Raw genomic sequence first — 12604 nt, forward strand, 5'->3', positions numbered from 1 at the left:
TTTTTTAATTTAATTGTTGGGTTAATGCATTAATATTTTTTTTTTCATTGCTTGGCTTAGACTACAGTCTACATGTAAAGTCACTTTTGTAAATATAACAATCTAAGCAACTGGGGAAGGGGCAAGTAAGTAATTTAATTTTCCAATAGATTGAGCTCATTGTGGAAATGGGGGAAATGACGTCGAAACTATGTTGATTCATGCATATTACAAGAGTGACGATATTTTCGGGGGATTGATAATTTGATGCCTTCCAAAATAAATAAATAAATAAATGAAGTGATGTTGGGAGGGTATTTTGGGAAAATCAAAGGTTGGGATCAATGACGCCCAATTGCCCATTTGCCCGCCTCACGCACGCACACGAGATCGGAGAACCTCAGCTCAGCTTATCCAATCAATCCTGTAAATGACAAAGTTGTCCCTGTGGCGGTGTAATATTTAGAGCATTTACTCTCACACACCACACCAGCCAAAAAGATGGTTGGATTTTTGTTTGAGTACACGTGGTGACGTGGTCATGGTCCCTCTATCATCTATGTATGTGAATATGATAAATAATCAACTTCAATATATTCTCATAACTTCAGAGATTGGTGATTAAATAAGAAAGAGGGTTTGTTCGGGCGTGATATGGCATGCAAGTTGCCAGGTATGTCACTTTTTTTGTGTTGGTTGTTCTCCAAAAGAGCAACGCTTTATATTATTATATGTTGACTGTGCCGGTACCTACATATTCTATATGTATGCAATTTTGTAGCCCGGCCATTGAAAACAATGTATGCAATTTTGAAAGCCCGTTGAACCATGGCCCATGACTTTATAGGGAAGCAAACTTTATAGCTGATGGCCTTGCTAGTTTGGGTCATAGTCTTTCGCGGTCCAAGATTTGGGAGAATGGTCTTCGTCTGACGTGTACCTCTTCTATTTATTTCGATTTATTCGGGCCTGCATGTTCGGGTGGTTTTTCTTTGTAATTGAACTCTTTTTCGTGAGAAAAAAAAAGAGAAAAAAAAAAAACATGCCAATGTCATACATTAACATTAATTGATTAATTGATTAATTGATTAATTAATGGGTGAGTAGACAGCCTAGCTTTCAACCTTCATAATATCACCGTGAATTTTCAGTTTTAATAATTGAAAAGTTGCACTCATCTATATATCTTTGATGTGTAAATTACTCTTACATACTCAAACAAACTTATATACTTTTTTGTGAAAAATATTTGGAGAAAAGAAAACATAAAACATAAGAAAGTGGATGGTATCATGGTGTGTTCAGAAATAAAGATTATAAAATGCATTATTAGTTTTAGTTCATAATTAAATATATAACTGAGAGAAACAGCAAATAATTAATTACCAAAAATAGAATTTTACAAGAAAAAGGCAAAACCAACAAAGCATAAAATATATATCGGACCACAAAACATAAGAATAATATGAGAAATGCTACATCCATTCCATCCAGGCTCCAGCAGTACTAACAACAACAGCTAATCACACTTGAAAGACGCTTTGGCTTGCTTGCACATGGACAAGTTGGGTCCGCCAACTTTTCCAACTTACCCATATTGCCCTTGCTTCTCAAAACCAACCCCATCTTATTATAGCAATTTTCGATCCTCCTGCACCTGCACCTGCACTGCATGAGTGAGTCGGCAGCACATGACCCGTTCTTTTCTTGGTCATATCCGAAAAGGGCAAAGGAGTCAATAGGCATAAGTCAACCGAAAATGTTGACGGAAGGGGAGGTGGGACCCAGGGTTAGCCTGGCGCCAAATGGCAGAGGGGAGGGAGAGCTGTCTATTTTGCCTTTTTTAGCAGCGGACTTCAAATCTTTGTCCATTCCCATTTTATCGAAAAAGGGCAAAACACACACACAAAACCCACACCTTCATACACCCACACAACACCAACAGAGAGAGGGAGGGGTGAGAGACGCGTTCGGTTCATATAGTTTCAATTGTTTTTCAGAGAAACGAAAGGATCGAAGCAAAAGAGATGAGGGAGATTATAAGCATACATATTGGGCAGGCTGGAATTCAGGTGGGGAATTCATGTTGGGAACTCTATTGTCTTGAGCATGGAATTCAACCCGATGGGCAGATGCCCAGGTCAGTTTATATACTTTTTTTTAAATTTATATATATATATTTTCCATAATTATCTACTTGTTTGTGTGTGTTTGAATGTAATTTTCGGTGGGTTTTGTCTAATGGTAGATGATGAATATGTTTTTGAGTCTGACTTTACTATTAATTTATTGATTATTGGGCTTTCTTGGCATAGTTGTCTTTTAATATGTAGGTGTTTGAGATCTTCCTGTGTATAATATACTAAGGATTGCAGATGTGTTACTTTATTTATCTCTTTATTTGTCGATGAATCTATATATTGCATTGGTATTTTGTTGGAGTTTCGGTGCGGAGTTCTTTTGAATGGATCTAAACTGAAGAATGGGATTTTGGAAATGTATTCAATTGAAAACTATAAGCAGCATAAAACAAATACAATAGATTTCACTTCAATCCGATTGATGGATGGTGTGTATTTGCTTTCTTTGCAAGGTTGTTGTAACTGATATGTCTTCAATTGAGACAGCATCAAGGAACTTAGCTTGATATTCTATGGTTTTGTGAGAGGTACTATAATAGTAATGATAAAACTTTGTTCATTTAAAAATAATAGTAATGATTAAAACTCTATTGATTTTTTTTTTCCTCTGAGTTCATGGATTTTTTTTTAATAACATCAGACAATGAGGCGCTTGAAATGTGAACTGAAGCTTTTAAATTTGTTGGCCCATTCAAAACTGTGTTTTGTGTTGTCCATGTGCTTGCAATTTGAAGTTTGAATGTGTAGATAATTGAGTGCCTAATGGAAAGTTATGGTTTTGTGTCTTCAAAGTGATGCCTCAGTGGGTGTTGGCCGCGACGCTTTCAATACCTTCTTCAGTGAGACTGGATCAGGCAAGCACGTCCCTAGGGCCATATTTGTCGATTTGGAACCAACTGTTATTGATGAAGTAAGGACTGGGACTTACCGCCAACTCTTCCACCCCGAGCAGCTCATTTCTGGGAAAGAAGATGCTGCTAATAATTTTGCAAGAGGACACTATACAGGTAATAAATCCTGCATCTAAATTACATTAGTGAACTCTTTTATTACGTTAATCTCATTGATTTAGCCTTTATGGTTGCCTTCTGCAGTCGGAAAGGAAATTGTAGATCTCTGCCTTGATCGAGTAAGGAAATTGGCCGATAATTGCACTGGTTTACAAGGATTTTTGGTGTTCAATGCTGTTGGTGGTGGTACTGGTTCTGGTTTGGGGTCCTTGCTGTTAGAACGGTTGTCTGTAGATTATGGAAAGAAGTCAAAGCTTGGATTCACCATCTATCCTTCTCCGCAGGTACTTACAGCTACAAATATTATGATTTTCTGCTCACCTGCATAGGTTTATGCAGTTTCTTATTCACGCTTGGCAGATGAAACAGGATTTTAGAAATGGCCATCCTCAAACATTTCTTCTAGACTGTTCTGTTATTGAAGAATATTTCTATTTATATGTTAGCTTATATCCGATACAATAAAATTAACAGCACTAACCAGTTCAATAATGTGGAGCTCATCTATTGCTTATTTCTTTTGCATTACAGGTTTCAACAGCAGTTGTCGAGCCTTACAATAGTGTTCTCTCTACTCATTCCCTCCTTGAACACACAGATGTATCTGTGCTCTTGGACAATGAAGCTATCTATGACATTTGCAGGAGATCTCTAGACATCGAGAGACCAACATACACCAATCTGAACAGATTGATATCGCAAGTCATATCATCTTTGACAACATCATTGAGATTTGATGGAGCCATTAATGTTGATGTCACAGAGTTCCAGACTAACCTTGTACCATATCCCCGCATTCATTTCATGCTTTCCTCATATGCTCCTGTTATCTCAGCTGAAAAGGCATATCACGAGCAGATCTCTATCCCTGAGATCACAAATGCAGTTTTTGAGCCCTCAAGCATGATGGCCAAGTGTGATCCCAGGCATGGAAAATACATGGCCTGCTGCTTAATGTACAGGGGAGATGTTGTCCCCAAGGATGTTAATGCCGCTGTTGCTACTATCAAAACAAAAAGGACTGTACAGTTTGTTGACTGGTAAGAACAATGCCTAAGAAGAAAAAATAGTAATTTGTTTATTTTTCTTTTTTTTAAAATTATATCCAAGGTTGTTGATCTAATGACTTTTGTGGCTGGATTCTGCAGGTGCCCAACAGGCTTCAAATGTGGCATTAACTATCAGCCTCCGACAGTTGTACCGGGGGGTGATCTTGCCAAGGTGCAGCGAGCAGTGTGCATGATCAGCAACAACACAGCAGTGGCTGAGGTGTTCTCACGCATTGACCACAAATTTGATCTCATGTATTCGAAGAGGGCATTCGTTCACTGGTATGTTGGTGAAGGCATGGAAGAAGGAGAGTTTTCTGAAGCTCGTGAAGATCTGGCTGCTCTAGAGAAAGATTACGAGGAGGTTGGTGCTGAAGGTGTAGATGATGAAGAGGGGGGAAGTGAAGATTACTGATGTTGTAGTTATGCAAGACAAAGAGCCGTTCATCCATCTTCAACTATCTCTCTTCCTTTTGCTGTGTAGTACAAAAGTATACATCTTCATGTTGTGAAGTTGTCACAATTGTCATTATGTTCTGCTTATGTGTTTAGTTTTTGGTATCAATGAAGTGACATTTTAAAAAATCTGAATGGTTTATGGTTCTATTTCGCAAATATCACGTTTCCTTATTGTCACACATGCATTTGACTGGCATCAAAAGCCACATCAATTCGTTCATATATTTTGGCTTGCACCATTTGGCAGCTGTATGATGTTTAACAACCCATAAAAGTTCTGGACAAGTAAGAAATACTCGTATTTATGTCCTCCGTTGTTGCATTCCATAGGAACCGTAACCCTACCCCTTAACCTTTCCCTATACCTGAACTTGAGGACAATATTGGTGTAACATGGGCAGTCAGAACGAGGGCTCTTAACAGAAAGGCAAAGACATCACATATAGGAATGTGGACCAAAAACAACACATCCCTCATTCATCATGCAGTAATGTTCGAAAAATTGCTAGGCGATAGGCAGGCGGCAGACAAGGGCCTAGCGCCTGGAGGATTAATCGGGGCCTAGGCATTTCTTTTGTTTTATTATTATAATTATTTTGTATTCTAAATTATACCCTTGGCTGGAAGGAACCCAAGTGTAGCACCAATAAACAGTTTTGTCGTCACAAGGGATGACACCAGATCTAACACCATTCCCAAAGAACCTCATGAAAATGGGATCAAAACCATGAGGGCTCTTGAAGTCGGCACGACCTCTAATAGCAGATCTCCCTGTAAATGCCGGCTGTTTGAAGCCAAGCCATTTCACAACCACGGAGTTCAGTTCATCACACCCAACCAAGACCTTTTCAATAAAGGCGTTGATGTTGTAAGTGATTAGATTCAAGATACTTATACGTATAATCGAAAGAATTAGAACATCCATCCTAAAACAAATTGATAACGGTGGATGGAAAGGCGGCCTAAAACATTATATATAGTAAGGCAAGGCTTTTGCATTCTCTCAACAATAAGAACTTCATATAGTTAATGGTGTACAATGTGCAGCTATCAAGGTTGAGATGTTCTTATGCACCAGATGCTAAAAGTTCATAGACATGTTAAGGTGTTAAAATTTGAACGATCAACTTTTCATCTGATTAGTCTACCTTGGCGATGGTTCCATCAGCAAGATGAACCAGATTAAAGTAGCCCGATTCGTCAATTGAAACCACCTTGGATGAGAACCTGATGGTGCCACTACGGAGCTCATTTGCAAGAGCTTCCAACAAGAAGTTCCTTTGCACACATCGAACTTAGCGATCTCCGCTGCACATCAGTTAAACTCTCAAATTCTCAATCATCTGAGCATGCTCAAACTGAATGTTAATAGTCTTGTTATAAGTGATTTTCAATAGAGAGTAAAAATTTTAAAAACAGGAAAACAATATTCGGGGTGGAAAAGTATGCGAAAATGAGAGGCAGCAACTAGAGGATTAGAAGCTACTGAGGAACTTGGACTGCTCTACTTATAAACTTACTTTTTCCCCCTGGCCTTAAATGACATTTCAAATATTCGAAGCCCAGAAATCGTTGAGGAAGTCACATTCCTGTATTCAAAACTCTGCAATCAGTTTCATGTGTGCCTGTAAAGCAAGTAACTACTAGCTGAAAAAAAAAAAAATACACACACATACACACACACAGAGCAATTGTCCATAAATTTATCAAGCAAAACTAACTCGGTTTATATTTTGGCTGTGTTGTCAAAGTGTTCAAACATTGAAACATAATTCGACACAATAACATGTCAAATTGTCCAAAATGGCGACATAATGTACCCATGAAGCGTCTCATGTTGTCGGCGAAGAGTATCGCCAATACCAAGGGCATCTAATGCCTTCCATGCATTTGTCCATGTTGAGAATGCAAACCCTTGTCCTTAAACTATCCGACGATTCCAACACTAAGCTTCGGATGCCAAGCCTGCAGCCAAAAAAATTTGAATTTTGCTTGCTGCTTAGAGTCATAGTGAACTACATACTTACAATCATAACTTGTTTTAGCAGTGCTAAAACACACACAGACATGCACAGATGAGAGAGAGAGAGAGAGAGAGAGAGAGAGAGAGAGAGAGAGAGAGAACCTGTGAAGTCCTAAGGATGTTGCAAGGCCAGAAATTCCAGCTCCCACAATCATAACATCTGCTTCTGCTTCCATGTTGTACTTGATTATGCTCTGGAGACTCGGGCTTTCTTTTACTTGGGTTTTGATAGAGTGTGGAAAGATAGAAGGATGAGATGGGTATTTATATTATATTTTGCAAGGGCAATTGGATAGTGCTATAGTGGGAGTACAATTTAGATGACGATTAATTGAGCTGAAGATGACGAATGATGATTGGCGATCAATATTGACAGCAGCAGACAGTGTTTGGGTTTGACTTCCCTTCTCTTCTTCTTCTTGTGCTCAAAACAGATAAGCTGTCTGTTTTGACTGTGGAGGCAAATCAAAATAAACTTTGGGTTTGTTTCAAGTTTAAAGGCGCAAGATAATCATCGGGAACTTCTTCTCTAGTTCAATATTTTTTCTTATGATGGTATAATTGAGGAGTGCATGATGACTTTTAACATGATCAGAACTCAAAAACCCGAGTATAGCCCACTGGCTATACGATTTATAAAATAAATATATACATATAGCCGTTCGGCGATACCTTTACAAAGAAATATTAATAAAAAAATAAAAACAGGGTATAGCCGTGCGGCTCTACTATTTATAAAAAAACCTAGTGTAGCCGCACGGCTATACTAAGAAGTAGTTAAAAATAAATATAGCCGCACGGCTATACCTTTTTTTTTGAAACATTAATAAAACCAAGTATCGCCGCGCGGCTATGCTATTTTTGAAATAAAGGACCCTCCTTGCGATTAGCGCCCACGTGTCAAAATAAGTATAGCCGACTGGCTATAATACATTATATTTAAAGGGTATAGCCGCACGGCTATACTATTTAATAAAAACATTTAAGAAAAAAAGACCTTTTATCTTTTCTAATTTTCCTGCATCTCTTTTCTTCATTTTTGTTTCACATCTCCCTCTTCCTTTTCATTATTTAATAGAAAAATATGAACAAATAATCATTATATTTTATTTTTATTTATAAGAAACGAAACAAGGACATACCACAACGGTTATTTTTCAACATAAACAAATTATAACACATAATATAACCACCAAGGGAATGAAGAAAATCTCGGAGTATCAGAAGAATCCACCACCAACCTCAACTGCTGGATCAAACATATTTTTCAACAGTAAACAATGAGATGCCTAATATCAAGTACTTAAATTTGAAGGGTGCAAAAGTAAATCAGGATGGTCTTGTCACGTTGCTGCGCGGATGCAAAGATCTGATGTTGGACGCAAGAGATTGTTCTGGTTTCGATGAAAACGACGATGAAATATCAAAGCTTGTGTCTCATATTAGTAAATTTATGTGCGAGGGTTCTGAATTTCTTAAATTTCTTTGTGGTATGGACAATTTTGTTCTTCCTGTTGATGGATACTCATTTCATCTGCATGTGGAGGAGACGTGGGATGGAATGCTCCATGATTTGTGCGACGAGGAATGAAGAACTATTTGATTGTACTAAGTGATATCTCATCTTTTTTATATTTACAACACTAATGAGCAATTATGTGCCTTGAGTGTGGTGTTCATCGTATGTTTCTGGACAATGTTACTCTAATGAGGGCTTGTTATAAGTTCCTATCTTGATTTCATAATAAGATGTATGCTTAATTTGGAAAATGGCCATTCTAAATTCCTTCGCTACATTTTCTGTAATATCACATGTGCTCGCGATTGTTCTTCAGCCTTGCCTCTGCCTCCATTTCTATCTTAACTTTCCCTTCCCACCAAAGGTTTTCCTAGCTAAATTTCTTTGAGGTTTAGGAAAAATTTCTTGGTGAAAGAATGTTGGTTGCACCAGCTTAACAACAGGCACAACCAGTAGGAAAATGAAATAATATGTTATATTTAAGAATGAGATGCTACTTCTCATCTAACACATGTTGTTTGAATTCTCATTTAGAATAGTTTATATATCAATGTCATATGACCTCTGATACCTTCAATTAATTTCAAAATAGAGCTGCAAACTTCCCTTCGCTGTCTTGTTAGATTGTTTTATATCCAATTTTTCGTCTACATAGAATACAACGCGAACTGACATATCTCATAGCAGAAGAGCATGGTCGTCAAGTGCAATGAGAAAAAAGGTTATAATTGGGTTTAGTTCATAATTACAACGGATACATTCTAGAAAGTAAATTGCTATACAAGCAATTTTATACTATGAAATTCAAAATTCTTTGATTCACAAAATGTTGGCGGATACCTTTTATTATTATTATTATTATTGGTATTTATGGGTTTAACCTGTATTATTTGTTAGAAATAAAAATTCATTTTTTATTCTTGCCCAATGGGCTAATAGCTAGAAATCATTAGAATGAGAGGTATTAGAAAGAATTTAAATTCTCATTCCTCAATATCGCTTGTATAAATAAAATAATTGAAGAAATAACTCTAGCCCACCCTAAACCCTAAAATGATATGACAAAATTGTATATTTAAAAAGTTATAGCCGCACGGCTGTACTTTCTAAATACATTCGGATATTTTAAAAGTATAGCCGTTGGGCTATACGCTTTAAATATTAATATATTCGAATATTTTAAGCGTATAGCCGCTCGGCTATACTCGTTAAATATAATCCAAATGAACACGAAGCTTGCACTCGCGGAGGACGGAGGTTGCAGACCCAGTCACAGCCATTTCGCTTCTCTATCAACTCAAGCTTCGATTTTCAGTTTCGACTACTTCGTCCTCTGGGTTTGACACCGAACAAAGACCCAACCTGCTTAGGAGGCCCGCCCAGCCGCCTAGAGCCCTCCTAGCCGCCTAGCCACCCGCCTAGGCCGATTTTCCGAACACTGCGATTGACTGAAAGTCTGAAACCCGAAATTGAAGAAGTTTAGCTGCAAATTTGAGCTTGAGCTTGAGATTGGGAAGCCGAAACAAGCACAAGTCAGGTCCATAGAACAAGAGATCATGAGACTCTTAATTCATCTATTTCCATTCCTCTCCCTGTTTCCAGCCTTATTCTCTTCTCTCTAGGCTCTCTCCCAAACGACATGTTCACCTCACCACACCAACGACAACTACGACAATTCCTCCCTCTGCCAACTCCGCCTTATTCTCTTCTCTCTTCGCATTGACGGCATGGCGCAGAAGAAAACAACACAAAATTTGCTGACTTGGTGTCAGTCTTCAGTGGAAGGAAATGATGAAGCTATCCTATCATGGAGTTTCTATGGTCTTGCCAATAACCAGGTTTTTGAGGTTGAGGCAATGACCCTTCAATTTTGAAGGATAGCAAAGATTATTCAGCAAACATCTCCAATTTTGAAGGATTCAAAAGGTGACAAATATTTTAATCTGATCTCTTAACAATTTGTGTCTAATAATGGCTAATATGCCGTTAGAGAAACAGAGATATAGGTGTGCATGTCACTGTGCTGGTTGTAACAGTTGGCTAATATGTCCCTACAGGAACTATGAATATGTCTGTTTTCTAACCGTCTAGCATTCAGTCCCATATAGCATGGCTGGTCTAACAGATGTTCTATAAACTTAGCTTTCAATTCTAGCAAAATATGATGATCACACTATATATATGCTTAACAAAACCCTCCATTTTACCTATCCTGCTTTGATTCTATGAGTCACGTCATCTCCATTCTCCCCTTGTATATATGGATGATTGAGTACATGCTAGATAGTGAAAGTTTTTGCTTTTTGATATACTCTTAGTGGTGCAATTGGTTGCTCTTATGTCTTCGTCAGAACCAAAGGCTCCTCTTGGTTAGCAGAATTCAAAAGAATATGGTTCCAGTGACCATCTAGTAGATGCAACTTTGCCCGCTATTGAAGTCAAGTCATCGGAACTGAGTATAAGGAATGGTACAAATAATCTTCACTATTGTTATCAACAGTGTCTTCTGCATCACGATTCTCTTTCTTTGTTTTAATGAAAGTTTGTAACTTAAATTTGTGTTTCTTATAAAAAAAAAAATTATAAATTGCTCTTATTGTAGAGTTCATGCAATAGAATTTGGTTAGTAAAAGTGTTGAGACAGACTTGTTGTTTCTACTCAGCTTTTTTTATTCAGAGTATTTTGGATGTGTTATTAAAGTGTGAAGATAGCATTTTATTCCTATGGTAAATGGATGCTATATGTGCAATGCTTAAGATTTCTTATCTCAGTTATAGGAGAAACAAAGACTTCCGTAGCTTCTGGAAATGAGCATATTGGGGAGAAGCAATTAACGGATGTCTTAGTTAATTGGTGAAACTTCTTATAAGAAGATGGAGTCCAAAATAGTAAAGGAGCCACGCACAGTTCCAACAATGAGGCACTCATCACCTACTTCCAGTCCAGGCAAGGGATATGACTTACAAATTATTATTTTATTTATTTTGGAACTGCAGAATTGGTTTATACTTTAAGTCTTCTTCTAAGTTTAATAAAATTGGTAATATATTTAGGTGTTATTTTTGGGTGTCCAATTCTTTCCTAAGTTAAGAGTATATATCTTCGCAACATTGAAATTGTAGCGCAGTTGTGACTGTGGTTGGTAATTTTGTTGCCTTGTCATTTATTGAACCTACCTTCCTTCCTTTATGTGGTAACACTTGTGTTGTTGAACATAATCATGCAGATAGTGAAGAAAGAGATCTCGCGAATATTTTTTCTAGTCTCAGTCTAAAGCCTTCCAATCTTCCTGCTCGAGATGCTCCTTGGAAGTGGGTAACTTCTCCTTTTAAGATGTTACATATGTGTATTCTATAATGATTTCAACAACTCATGTTGTGATTTGAATTAGAGTTAATATATTGTTTGTTATTAGAAGTTGATCAGAAAAATGTTGCTTGAGAATATATGTGTGGTTCTTTTTTTTAATTTTTAAACTTAAATCTTCTAGTGGGATCGCTTTGGCATCCTATGTTGATGTTCTGAATGCACTGTTTTGTCATGACTGCTGTTTTACATATTTACATATAACAAGTTAATTAAGTGCTCTCAAAAGCTTCATTGATGTTTCTTTCTTCAGGGGAGGCTTCATCCTTGATGCAGCCACACCTGGAGAATTCATTGGTGGGTTAAAGACTACCATGTAATGCCAGGAACCAAGCCAAACAAAAAAAAAAAATTAGAAACTCAGAGAGAATGAGAGGGGAAGTTGACTCTTTCCAACTTACAGGAACAAGACATTTTCATTAAAGACTACCAATAGATTGATAGTGTTCTTATGGTCAACAAGGACAAGAATTCCAGGGCTGCTCACCTTGAGTACACCTGATGAACCAGTGAGGGGTGTGTTTCTTTTAGTCTGCACTGTATACGGAGAGTTTGACTCTAATTAGAAGATAATTGTATCAATTTGATAAAGTTTTCTGTAACTCTCTCAACTTAAAAAATCTCACAATTAGCAGCATTGGAAACTTGATTAGAAAGTAGAAACCCTACAGTATATAGTTTAAGTTGAGTTGCCGCGAAGACAATTAGTAAGCTATCAATACTAAAGTTGAATAGTGGGGAGGCAAGTTTCAAGGACATATAAATAGGATGAATTTCTCGTAAGAGAATGACATTATTTGAATTCCCACTATAAGTGTATTGCAAGTACCCTTCTGCTCGGGAAAGACAGTTAACAAAGAGAGGTTACGTTGGAAGCAAAATATAAGCTTTCTAGTTGGTGAGTTTGCAAAGAAGGGTGCCCTAGAAAATTTTAAATTACGTGGCCTACTTCCATTAGTTTATACTTTATAGTTATTAATTTGCTAGTTTCAATATATCCAAAGCAGATATTGAAAAAATGGAAATTTCACTGTAAATCAATCTGAGAGTTCAATTA

The 12604-nt window shown here is 37.3% G+C and overlaps 1 protein-coding gene and 1 pseudogene across 2 annotated transcripts; one reads left to right on the top strand and one right to left on the bottom strand.

Moving 5' to 3' along the window:
• Nucleotides 1867-4815, top strand: LOC18773569 (tubulin alpha-3 chain). Of its 2 annotated transcripts, none has more exons than XM_007205127.2 (5): nt 1867-2119; nt 2913-3127; nt 3215-3414; nt 3662-4170; nt 4279-4815. In XM_007205127.2, the coding sequence occupies exons 1-5, from the start codon at nt 2007-2009 to the stop codon at nt 4592-4594; spliced, it is 1353 nt and encodes a 450-aa protein (XP_007205189.1). In that variant the 5' UTR covers nt 1867-2006; the 3' UTR covers nt 4595-4815. The 2 variants fall into 2 exon arrangements, with proteins under 2 accessions (XP_007205189.1, XP_020421132.1); XM_020565543.1 differs by having other exon boundaries at nt 2012-2119; nt 2924-3127.
• On the bottom strand, nt 4813-6858 carry LOC18773799 (annotated as a pseudogene).

Source organism: Prunus persica, chromosome G6, assembly GCF_000346465.2.
Source record: "Prunus persica cultivar Lovell chromosome G6, Prunus_persica_NCBIv2, whole genome shotgun sequence".
Lineage (NCBI taxonomy): Eukaryota > Viridiplantae > Streptophyta > Magnoliopsida > Rosales > Rosaceae > Prunus > Prunus persica.

Bases quoted from the DNA above. Each gene is read 5' to 3' on its own strand.
- LOC18773569 (XM_007205127.2), top strand. From the start codon at position 2,007: ATGAGGGAGATTATAAGCATACATATTGGGCAGGCTGGAATTCAGGTG. The intron at 2,120-2,912 runs GTCAGTTTATAT...GTGTCTTCAAAG, and splicing joins CCCGATGGGCAGATGCCCAG to TGATGCCTCAGTGGGTGTTG. The intron at 3,128-3,214 runs GTAATAAATCCT...TGCCTTCTGCAG, and splicing joins TGCAAGAGGACACTATACAG to TCGGAAAGGAAATTGTAGAT.